General features: G+C 36.3%; 1 protein-coding gene across 1 annotated transcript; it reads right to left on the reverse strand.

The window, feature by feature from the left end:
* Positions 1–4,645: 4,645 nt before the first annotated feature.
* On the reverse strand, positions 4,646–12,244 carry LOC306882692 (hexokinase HKDC1-like). Its single transcript, XM_079437521.1, has 18 exons — positions 12,083–12,244; positions 10,814–10,976; positions 10,545–10,693; positions 10,164–10,283; positions 9,877–9,972; positions 9,664–9,763; positions 9,348–9,531; positions 8,788–8,943; positions 8,272–8,505; positions 7,864–8,168; positions 7,449–7,597; positions 7,147–7,266; positions 6,906–7,001; positions 6,587–6,686; positions 6,274–6,457; positions 5,745–5,900; positions 5,166–5,399; positions 4,646–5,075 (listed from the first exon to the last, which is right to left on the reverse strand). Exons 1-18 carry the CDS (start codon positions 12,143–12,145, stop codon positions 4,925–4,927), a joined length of 2,760 nt encoding a protein of 919 aa, XP_079293647.1. The 5' UTR covers positions 12,146–12,244; the 3' UTR covers positions 4,646–4,924.
* Positions 12,245–12,680: the final 436 nt, after the last annotated feature.

Here is a 12,680-nt window from a genome sequence, read left to right on the forward strand (position 1 = left end):
ATTTGGGGCAACACATTATTCAAACCAGGCACGAAGGACTCAGGATTCCGGTTGTGGGTTGAAAAGGGATTAAGCAAAATTAGTGATCTTTTTGAGGAGGGAACGTTGATGTCATTTGAGCAGATATCTACTAAGTATAATATTCCAAGAAAACATTTCTTTAAATACTTACAGATAAGGAGTTTTGTTCTTTCTATGCAGAACCAATCATTAAACTTGCCAGTACTTTCTTCTTTGGAGGAATTAATTACTAAGAAATGCAATAATAAAGGTTTAATATCAGTTTTTTACAACTGGCTTGTATCAGGGTCTACTGAATCAACAACCCCGAAACTTGAATTATGGAAGATGGGATTGAATGAGGATATATCTGAGGATGAATGGAGACAAGTCTGTAGAAACTCTCAGAAACAGTTAGGTAGCGTTAGCTTAAAACTACTTCTATATAACTGGTTGATGCAGACTTACATAACTCCTGTCAAACTAAATAGGTTTAATAAAAATATTCCTGATACATGCTTTAAATGCAGAGAGGCTCAGGGTTCATTTGTGCATTGTGTTTGGGAATGCAACATTATTAGAGACTTTTGGGTGGAAGTGATTAATATTACAAAGATAATTGTACCCTTGAATATTCCCCTAGATGCAAAAATGATTTTGCTACATTTATATCCAAAGAACCTTAAACTAAATCTTCAGCAGCGCAAATTCATAGATTATGCTATATTACAAGCTAAAAGAATGATAGCTCTTAGCTGTAAAAGGCCTGATCCACCATTTATTGGAACTTGGATTAATGCCATGGCACAGTGTATGGCCATGGAAAAAATAACATATTTTATTAAAAACAAAATGGATGTATATGAAGAAATATGGAAGCAGTTTAATTACTACATTAACAACAATAATATTGGTCATTTACTACAGGAGGTGTAACTATGTATAGTGTCTGTTTGTTTTTTTTTGTTTTTTTATGTTTTGTTTTGTTGGAAAATGTAACTTATGTGTAAAGTACAGTAATGTATATTTGGTTTTTGGGTACCTTGCAATATTTGTTTTGCATTTAAATTGTCTCTTGTATGAGAATTTTGTGTATTTCTATAGGGGAGAAGAGAGTGATGTTCTATTGTTGGGGTGGGAAACAACTGCGACGGAATGGAAATGTGTTTCTCTGTTACCTGTCTTGCATAATCAAAAACAATAAACACATTGTTCAAAAAAAAAAAAAAAAATGACTGAGGCTCTAAAATACTCATTACATTGATTTGAATATTCTTCAAAAATTGAAGTTTGAATAGCAGAGCAATGACTCCCTGGCAGATTTACTCACTGTGCTAGAAGTGTTTGTGTTTGCTTGGTGTGTGTGACAGTGGAGATATGATATATAATAAATAATATCTGACATTTTCACAAATGACCTACCCAGTAGACCTACTACACCCCTTGAAAACAAATTTGTTCATGCATGAATGAGCGGGTAGATACTGTGACAGAGGTCAGTTTTTTCAAGGTCATTCGTCAGTTCTTAAAAATGGCCAGTCCATTTTTAGATATACTTCTTAATAGTTCTCATAAGGAGGAATGGTTAAGCCAAATCAGTAAAAGCAGTGAGTTTCATAAATCATTTCATCTAATTTTTCCCAAAATGATTCCAGAAATTCCCCAAATTATTTTTGGATTTAGGTACTGTGTGGAATTTTTTTTAAAAACGTATTGTGTCATTAAAAATGTAAGACATAAATTATAATTATTTTGATAGTGTTATTATTATTATTATTTTACGTTTTTGGGTTATTTTGGTCATGACTAACCTTTGAGATTTTAATTTGTATGACAAATTTGTACTCATAGAAGTGAGATTAACTGCTGTGATCAGTGTGATTAGCTTATTAAGGCAGTCCAGTGGAACTATGAATTTGAGATGCATAATTAAGAGACATTTTAGTGAAAAAACTTTCTTACTGTTTAACAGCTGCTTTCTAAAATGCTGTAAGAAGTAGGCTAATTACACCATGTCCTCAACAGATCATCCAGAAGGGCAGGAATAAACTTACAGTATGTCTGCCTCCTAACTAGTCTTTAGTTTACTGAGGCAGAGCAAAACACATCCTCTACAAGGGGTATAAGAAATGCTCATGATTTAAGCTTACATAAAATGCATTAGGCCTAATATAATTGTCATTTAATCTGTCTGGAATTTGCACTGTGGACCTGGATAAATGATTAGTCATTTTACTATATACTTGTATATGGCAGAAATTACAAATAAACTTAATGTATAACCCAATACTATAATAACATTAGGCTTTTGCTGAAATTTAAAGGACCCAGGAGAAAGTTTTTAAGGATCTAAACTCTACAAAATGTCAGCCTGTTCTCTAAACAGCTATTTGAACGGACACAGGACGTAGGAAGTTTTGTTACCTTATCACTTTCCGTAAATGAAGGCAGGTGGGTTACTCTTTAGAGAATCTCACCGTCAGCTGAACTTGTTGGCTCCTTGAGATGAAGTCGGATTAAACGCATGCTGTTGTATAACACAACAATGCCTCCACATTGAGAAGGGTGCTATTGTAAGGATTGTAATTGAGCTTGTACTTTTGTACTTACTGATATTACAGAAATAAACAATGCTAAATATTGTTCCTTGTTTCGAGTTAAATTAAAGAGGTAAACAATATGCTACAGAATGCAATTATTTTTTTATCGAGACTACAGGCAGTGTTACCAGAGAAAAGTGTCTTTCTTTATTGCACTTAATTTAGCAGAGTTGGCTAACCTAAAAAGTGTATTCTTACAAAGTGAGCATGTCTGCATGCATGCTAGCCCCTTGCAGGTACAGTGACGTGCTGAAGAGCATGGCTACTAGCTGCAGCTACTATTGTTCGGCAGTCAAGCTAGTTAGCATTAGCGGGAAGGATTATGATGAGTAAACTTTTCCCTTCCTGCTCCATGAGGATTTGTGAGCAGGAGCTGGCCTGGTTGAACTGCTTTGTTAAATCCCTTAGGAGCTTAAATTAGTGAACACAAAAGGGAAATGTGCTAATGTTATCCCAAACAGATCTATTAAACCTTTGTAAAGCTGTCAAATATATCTTAAACGTACATGTTGTAGAATATACAGTACTGTTCAAGTTTGGGGTTGGTAAGATTTTTTAATGTTTTTGAAAAAAAGGTCTCTTTTGCTCACCAAGGCTGCATTTATTTGGAAGAAAAATACAGTTAAAACATTTTTGTGAAATACTATTACAATTTTAAATGATTGTTTTATATTTTAATATATTTTTGTCACACGATCATTCTAATATTCTGATTTGCTGCTCAAGAAAGGTTTATTATTATTATTACCAATGTTGAAAAGATTTGTCCTTTTTAATATTTTTGTGGAAACATGATTTTTCAGGATTATTTGCTAAATGTAGTGTTTAAAAGAACAGAAGTTATTTGAAATATAAATATTTTGTAACAATGCTTTTCATATTTGATCAATTTAATGCAATTTAATGCCCTTTCTGAATAAAAGTATAATTTTTTTAACCGTAGTGTACTATTCACTCTTTTCCATAGAATTAAAATGAATGTGGACTGGATCTTCAAAAAAAGATGTAAAAATATCTTAAAATAACGTGGTCCATTCACACACACTTAAAGGGATAGTTCACCCTAAAAAAAAAAAAAAATCTGTCATTAATTACTCACCCTCGTGTCGTTCTAAACCCGTAAGACCTTCATTCATCTTCCAAACACAAATTAAGATATTTTTGATGGAATCTGAGCGCTCTCTGACCCTGCATAGACAGCAAGGATATTACTATGATCAAGGCACAGAAGCGTAGTAAGGACATCGGTAAAATAGTCCATGTGACATCAGGGGTTCAACCGTAATTTACGAAGCTACAAGAATACTTTGTGCACAAAGAAAACAATAACAATTTATTCAGCAGTTCTTCTCCTCGAGTAACCGTCTTCCGCCATTTTGGAGAGCACCCCAGAATGTAATCAACGCACGCACTGTCTACTGAATGTAAATAATGCTGATTACGTTAGAAAAAGTAGAAAAGTATTCTCGTAGCTTTGTAAAATTACGGTTGAACCCCTGATGTCACATGGACTATTTTACCGATGTCCTTACTATGTTTCTGTGCCTTGATCATAGTAATATCCTTGCTGTCTATGCAGGGTCAGAGAGCGCTCAGATTTCATCAAAAATATCTTAACTTGTGTTTGGAAGATGAACGAAGGTCTTACGGGTTAGGAAAAATTTTCATTTTTGGGTGAACGAACCCTTTAACTATTCCTAAAAAAAATCAGTTTAAAATCAAATCTTAAAGTCATTTTCACAGTCCAGAAAAAAACTTTGAATTTGATTCTAATTTGCCTCTACTACTCAAATAAAAAAAGCTTTTCAAAGTACAGTAGCAGTTTCTGATTTAATATGCTTATGTCTCCAAGCTTCTCAGACTCCTTCACAGAGCACTAGAGCAACATGCTGTCATGACATTCCTCTGCACACAGCCACTGCCCCCTTTAGTTTGGCCTCTGTGAGCCTTTCACTCTGACTGGCCATGCAAACCAGTCTCAATGAGTCTGAACAAAAGCACAACGAGAAAAAAGGCCTTTAAAGAGGCAATGTACAGTGAGAGTAAAATGATGCTGAACACCATGAACATCAGTGCAGTCTTTATTGCACTAATTAATACATTCAAAATAAAATAATAAGTAATAATTGAACACTTTTCTGCCAATGTACCTAATGCCACATATTCTTATATGCAAAATATAGATATCATTTTTTATGCAAGCTGCAAAATGAGCAAGAATTTGTGAGCATTGTCATTTGATGAATCTATATGATTATTCATAGAAACCTGAACTCAATCATATTGACAACATATTAGCCCTTGAAGAAACCCAGTCTGACCATCTAGTGAGGTTCTTGTTTCTCTGTATGATGCTGCCGTGCTACCGCTGTGATCAGGGCCGCCCCTTTCCCACTGCCATCCTCTGATAGAATGAAATCCACCTTACAATTGGGCGCAAGCTCTCTGACAGTGTCCTTTAGGATTGTGGAGAAGCTGTCACGAAAAGCGATATATCAAGTTTAGGATATGAATCAAACACTAATCAAATGTAAATGTAAAGATTTTCCACTAATCTTTACTTACTGTGGATGTAACTTGTAAAGCGTGCCATCCACTCCCACAGTAATCTCCAGATGGTCCAGACCATGGTTCTCTCTGATTTTGTCTACAACAGCAGCCATTCCTGCTCCACAGAGCTGAGCTGCTCGACGGGAAACAGCTCCACACACTTTCTTCACAATAATACTGTCATCACATGTGCTGTCCAAGCCCAGACTCTGCAGAATAGACCTCACTTGCAGTAGAGCCAAACGGTCACTAGGTAAATAAAAGAAGCCAAAGCACGAGTCAAAATAAAATGTTGCTTTTATTCACTGAGAAGTTAGAAGGAAAGAGATTTAAATGACTTTAAAAGATAAATGTCTATTATTAAAGGTGCACTCCATTTTATTTCCTTATCTAAAAACTAGATTTTTTAAAAAATTTGTATCTTTAGTATCATATACTCACATGAGGCTCATAAATAAGCAACTGAGTGCATCTTTAATATGACAGAGTAGGCTGAACAACATCAACATGATATATAAATTATATGCCAAAATATTTAAGGAACTGAGGTCAGCCATGTGATCAATACATTTATGTCATAAATGGCTACTGTACCTCTCAATCTGTGAGAGGAACTTGGTCTCAAAGATGCCTTTGGTTTTCAGTCTCTCTGTGATGCGACCGCGAAACAGAAGGCCACGCTTTGTGAGATCAATGAGGATCTGCCTTACAATCTCTCCCAAATACATTCCACTGGTCATCTTTTCAAACCTGGAGAGGAAAACATCAGATTATAACCTGGCACTTTTTATATATTTTTAAAACTTTAAATTAATAAAAATAATAGTAGATTAGTTATATTTTAAGTCAAATTATTTAATACAACTAAATCCACAATTAAATAATTTTCTTCCCAATAATGACAAAGTAATTAATTACTATTTTAATGCCACTTGTTTTTGCTTTTTACTCATAAAAGGCTATGTTCATTACAACAGGTTGCTAACACTGTTTTCAAGCTTCCTGCATCAAATTCTGATTATATACTGCCTCCATGTGGACAAATGCAGAAAACTTGGATTGCACTTGTCACAGTTATTTAGACCCATAGGCAAATAACATTGTCTAAAATGATCATCTTTACCTTTGTTTTCCTGGATTGAGTGAGCCTCCATCCACTTCTCTGTCATATCTGGTCCGGATGTCCTCAATATTATCATTTTCTCCAAATCCTCCCCATTCGGTGTTCACACACATCTGCCCTTCATCACCCTCCACAGACTCAATGTTCTTCATCTCCTCCATGTAACACACATTGCTTCCTGTTCCTGCGGAGTTAAGAATCATAGAGGTGTTGACATGCTGCATACTATAATCTTTGTGTGTGTTGGTTTATAATCAGCAGGGAGGTTGTCAGTTAACATACAGCCTCACTGAAACACCACATTAATACATACCAGCAATTAGACCGATCTGACACTTAGAGTCCTCATATGCACATGTCATCATTGTGCCAACTGTGTCATTAACTATAGCAACGATGTCAAGGTCAAATTCCTGAAAGAACAAATTTAATCATGATCACACCAATAGAAACAACGTAAGTCTCGTTCAAATCAAAGAATTACAGGCTACATTATAATTATTTATGAAAAAATATAAGCATTTGATTAAGTGACAATGGAACATTAATTAACATTAAAGATAATGGTGCTTCTTTGTATGTGAATGAGCATGTCATGTACAAAAAAAAAAAACTTGTTTGCTTCCCCTCACATTTCGTCTTTTGATGGCTTCTCTCAGCATATCCACAACATCATACCCCTCGCAATCTGTCGCTTTGAAACCTTTTGTCCAGGAGACCAGATCTCCCTAAACAAGTGGATAGTAAGGATGATCAATTGAGAGTAGCATTTGTTTTAAGAGAGTAACAGTTTGTTTTAAGGTGTTTAAGCCTTGTTATGAGAATTATATTGACAATTGAATGACGTCTGATAACCCAAAGTACTTTTTTTACCTTATCAATACCTGTCTGATTGCATGGGAAAGAGAAGGTGAAGCCGAGAGGCAGACGAGTGTTCTTTATTCCCATATAGTCCAAGAAATCTGAGATGCACTGAACGATGTGGTCAAACAACTAAAATAAAAAAAAATGTAAACTTTTCAAAACGAATATGAAAATAGCAATTCACATTTCTTGTGAATGTTGAACTGCTACATTTTTGACCTTGTGCTGTATAATGATGTTAAATACATGATACGAATGTATTCATTCGGACTGAAATTATTATTATTGTTTATTTGTTGATACTGTTTCACCTCCTCTCCTGTGCCCTGCATGATCTCCAATGGAATAGCATAAATCTTGTTGTACATCCGGACTGAATTTCGCATACCGGTACGAATCTTAACCACCAACACACGGAAATTGGTTCCGCCAAGATCCAAGGCAAGGTACTTTCCTCTTTCTGTGAACGTAACAACATTCAATGACATTCAAGACATCACATGTGTTCTGTTTCCCACTAAATACACAAATGAAATTAAAATAATCAAATGTATTCAAATATATAGTCTTCTTAGTCTGCATATCCTCAACCCTAAATAGGACAAGTGTTTTGGAGAATGTATATTATATTGCTAAAAATAAATTCTAAAAGAAAAACTCATATAACAAAAGTCACAAAAAATGTACCTTGCACCATGATTGCTATAAGTAGGTAGTTTCCTTTACCTGTCCCATCTGGAGTCCTGTAAACATAAGTGGGCAGCATTTTGACTGAGGCAGTTGGATGGGAGTCTTTCTTCAAGCCTCGTTCCAACTCCACATGCATCTTCGCCTTCACTTCCTGAAGCTGTGTGGGGCTCAAGGCGAAGGTTGCGATAGTATCATCAATCTCCTTTCTTTGGGACGCTAGCCGCTGAGCTACTGCAGTCACCATGGCGGCACCTTTTGCACTGCCACTTTCAGACAGCACAAAACGGACATGACAGTCTGGCACCAGATGACGGACCACCTTGTGGAGCCTCTTGGGGTACCTTTAAAAATCAGATACAAGCTGTGGATTTTAAAACAACTTCAAGCCGATTTCATACTAAACCTCCTTGGGTTTTACATTTTTTTGAAGGTGAGCTGACGTACTGTGGATGTATTCTGTAGACTGTCCCATCCACTCCTACTGTGGTCCGAAGGGACTTCAGCTTCTTGTTTTCTCGGATCCGTGTCAGAATGGCAGCCAAAGCAGCAGCAACCAGATTAGCTGACCTGAAGGAGACGATGGTACAAACATGCTGGACAGCAATGCAGTCATCTTCACTGGGATTTAGACCCAGGTTTTCAAGGATCTCCTTGGTGTTCTCCAAACCTCCTTTATACCTGGAAACATCCTCAGTTAGAATATGTACATTTAAACCCCGTCTATACCAGCACTAACCACCAACAACCAGACTGAGCCGAGATGGAAATTCAAGATGATCTAATCTAATCTATTCAGAAGGGAAAATTCCCAAATAATCAATAAAACTTGAAGATTTAGAACCTAAAATCAGTCATAATAGGTTTGGCATAGAATTCCTCGTAGATAGAAAAGTATATTACTTATTTGAACCTATTTAATATCAATTTATATAGTTTATATTTGTGAGTATGTAATCTTACTGTTCGATCAAGCAGATATGTTTGGTCAGGAAAGTTCCCTTGGTTCGGAGAGCATCAGAGACTTGGCCATGAAAAAGTAGACCCCTTTTGGCCATCTTCAGCAAAATGAGTCTCACAAGCTCTCCCATGTACATCCCACTCACCATCTTTTCAAAACTGGGAATGACAACCAGAGTTACAAAGGTAATACACAGACTATAAAACTTAGAAAAGAAAAGAAAAAATAGAGTTCAATGCACACATTTTGGGAATAATCTTAAATCAGAGGTGACCTAACTTTTTCCTATGAAGGGCAAATGATTGAAAACTTGGGACTAAAGTAAATGTTGCATTATATCCAACTAAATTATATTTAAATTAATTTTTAAAATCAAATAATTTATTAATCATTAATGTTTAAATGGCATTTATTATTAAAACATTTATACATTTTGCTTTTTGTAATATAGAATGACGGGCCAAATAAGAGGTCATTATAAGCCAACTTTGGCCCACAGGCCCTGGTTTGGGCACCTTTGTGTTAAAACAGTCTGATGACTTGCCCTTTAATAAACACTTACAGCTGTTTTCCTGGATTAATTGAGGCAGCATCAATTTCACGGTCAAAGCTTGTGATGAAATCATCAAGAACACCATCATCTCCAAAAGCCCCCCATTCAGTATTAATACACATCCTGCCTTCATCGCCTTCCACCAGATCAATGTGTCGCATTTCCTCCATGTAGCAAGCATTAGTGCCGGTACCTTAAGAAATGCAAGGTGAAAATTGAAATCTTTGCATGTAAGGAAAAGTTGTATAGGTCTTCTGCCATTTGAAGCAGTACATTATATTTCTTTTTAAATCTATTGTGAGAAGAGTGTCCAGTGAGGCCTTACCTACAATAACCCCCACCTCACAGTTCTGGTCATCATATCCGCAGGTCATCATGGCCCCCACTGTGTCATTGACCATAGCCAGGACATCCACGTCAACATCCTTCACACACAACATGTATCACCAATTCCACATGGCTACAGTTATGACTTCTACATAGAGTAGTTTTCTCATTTTATTCAATGTAAATGATGAGAAGAAAATGGTATTCTTACCCCAGCTTTTTGAATGGCTTTCCGTAATAACTGCACCACATTGTTCCCTTGAACACCTCTAGCCTTGAAATTCTTTGACCATGACAACAAGACACCCTGTGTCAACACAAACAAAATGCGTCAGTGAGGAGATCAGCTGATATGAATGTCTCTTCTTCTGTTTCACTGGTGTACTGATAAGAAAATCCCCTTTAATCAACATCTTAATGACTTGAGCACACTGATTGAATTAAAACAGGCTGAATTAACATGACATTTTATATAAACCTCTTGGAGTTCAACTATACCTCATCTATTTTGGACTGCGCACATGGGAAAGAAAAGGTCAAGCCGAGAGGTTTTCTTGTGTGATTAATGTGGTGTTTCTGTAGAAAAGACTTCAAAGATTCTGCCACATGCTCAAAAAGCTGCAAAAGAATGAATACATTTTCAGTTAGAATAATCTGCCGCTTATTCATATCAAAGTAAGCTGACATTGTTTATTGCACATGAGAAATGCATGAATAAATACTTAATTGCTATTTTGCATTGGTGTAATTATAAGAACAAATTCCAAAGTTTCTTCAGTCTTTTCTTATTAACGTCCTAATCATAAGCCACTGGAAACAGCTTGTAATCGGCAATGAATTCCTTATTGTTACAACTCATATTTGTGAAGTGATGGTCACCTCAGTTCCTCTGCCATTAAGGATCTCTTCAGGGATGGGAAAGGTTTCACTCTCCATCTGGACTTTCCCCTTCCCGTCTTCTGAAACCTTCACCTGTAGCACCTTAAATTTTGAACCCCCCAGATCCAGTGCCAGAAACTCACCCTTCTCTGCAGGAAAAAAATATGTAAAGCTACATTAACAGATTTTAATCATTTAATATTTCTCAGTTGCAGTGGTTCTGTTTTTTCGTGTGCATGTGAAAATAGTTCATGTGTATGTCAGTGTACCTGAGCCATCAGGTGTGGAATAAACATGGGTCGGCAGCATCTTCACTGCAGCTGTAGCATTGCTCTCATTTGACAGTCCTTTCTCCATCTCCTGACGAAACCGAGCTGATATATCCGCCAGCTGATCATCTGACAGACGCATTGCGTACAGAAATCGGTCTACCTGTTGAGAAACACAATTATACAAGTTTTGTCATCTCTTCTGACGCCTGGATTTGTTTCCTTCACACATTCTTATTCCATACATTGAATGAAACCAAATACTGTGGAATAAGTGACTGAATAACAGGGTAAAACAAATGATAAATAGACAAAATATTGAGAAATAACAATATTAAAATGTATTTCAATGAAAAATGTGAAAATGACCAAGCATGAAGTAATACTAATACTATCAGTGACACATGCAATGATATGACATTGAAAGATAATGTAGGTGTGTTTCTGGAGATAAAAATGATACTGTTGTAAAATGACAGTCTCAACTATCAGTGAACACGTAGACATATATTTGATCCAAAGGCTTACACTTGAACACTCAAAATTAGTTTTGCAGACAAATTTAAGTTTTTTTTTTTAAACTTTTATTTATATATTTACTCGACATGCATGAACATGTCAAGGAAAAGCAGTGGAACACGTATCCAGCATTCATAGGAACTCCTTCAATACTGTTTAAAAAGGATCCCTGGATGTACCTTTGTTCCCTATATAATTACCATCCTTCCTTTTGTGTTACTGCAGCACTTCGGTGACTACTATTATTATAAAATGTGGAAAACAGTAATAATGAAGAGCGAGTAGGTGTGTCTTTAACTGGTAAAGTATAACAGATAATTTCATAATACTACTGAAAGGGAGAGATTAAATAGTAAAAAAAAAAAAAAAGATAAATATAAAACAGAATAGTCAGTTTAAATTGTGGCTCACAAAATGTGTGAAATTTTATGGAAATGAAAATCGGTTCAATAAATGCAGATGAGTAGGTCAAGGTCCGCTCTCTCTCCTCATGCAGTCAGTTATCTTCCCACAGAAAGCATGTGTGAGAAGAGTTAATGATTCCACGGGCCTCAGTGAAATCACATTCATCATGAACACAAAGCTACATCTGGCAATTCACTAATAACAGAGTTAAATTCTTATTCAGCATCACAGACACCAAAACAAGAAGTGAATAGAAACAAATACCTTATCAGTGCAGACAGGGCATTATTTTGTAGAAACTTCTGATAGACCATATGGCCAAAAACTGATTTTATGAACAGTTACCTTCTTGATCTGATCCTCCTGAAGCTTTGAGAAGTAGAAGGACAGCAAATGGACCGCAAACATCTTGACTTCCCGACGCAGGTGACTTGCTTATTGAAAGACAAAATGAATCATCAGGTTTAAATGTGTCCCTAAGTCTGTCCTCAGGAGTGATTCTAGTATGAGTTCTAGTAGAGTTCAGCACTTGCTTTTCCCTCCCCTTTCACGGCTAAATAATTAATAGCTAAGCCTCGTCCGGCCCCTCTGCTCTCCAGCCTCACCTAGCAATGTGTTTGGATTCACTCCAGACAGCAGGAGCACCTTAAAACAATCATGAGTGAAACAGATCAAAAGGAGTTTCTGCTCAGTTCGAGTTCAGTATGTCAACATCCTTAGTGAGAGAAACATGCTAAATACAAAACAGCAAGATCTACATTCACCAGGACAGAGCTGACAAGATCAATGAGAGTTTTATGGGCTAAAACCAAGGAAAATGTTCAAGGATTAAGATGTTGCTCAGGCGTTCTGCTAATGCGGTTACCATAGTAACGAGCAGAGATTAACCGGGGCCTTCAGCAAACACAGAGCAGGTTGATCTACCAAACATTTTTAATACTTC

The sequence above is a fragment of the Barbus barbus genome (assembly GCF_936440315.1).
Source record: "Barbus barbus genome assembly, chromosome: 16".
Lineage (NCBI taxonomy): Eukaryota > Metazoa > Chordata > Actinopteri > Cypriniformes > Cyprinidae > Barbus > Barbus barbus.

Coding starts and splice junctions, on each gene's coding strand:
- LOC306882692 (XM_079437521.1), bottom strand. CDS start 12,145: ATGTTTGCGGTCCATTTGCTGTCCTTCTACTTCTCAAAGCTTCAGGAG. Junction 5,901..6,273: donor CTCAATCCAGGAAAACAAAG/GTAAAGATGATC, acceptor TTTCCTCTCCAG/GTTTGAAAAGATGACCAGTG. Junction 5,400..5,744: donor TTCCTCTCACAGATTGAGAG/GTACAGTAGCCA, acceptor TTATTTACCTAG/TGACCGTTTGGCTCTACTGC.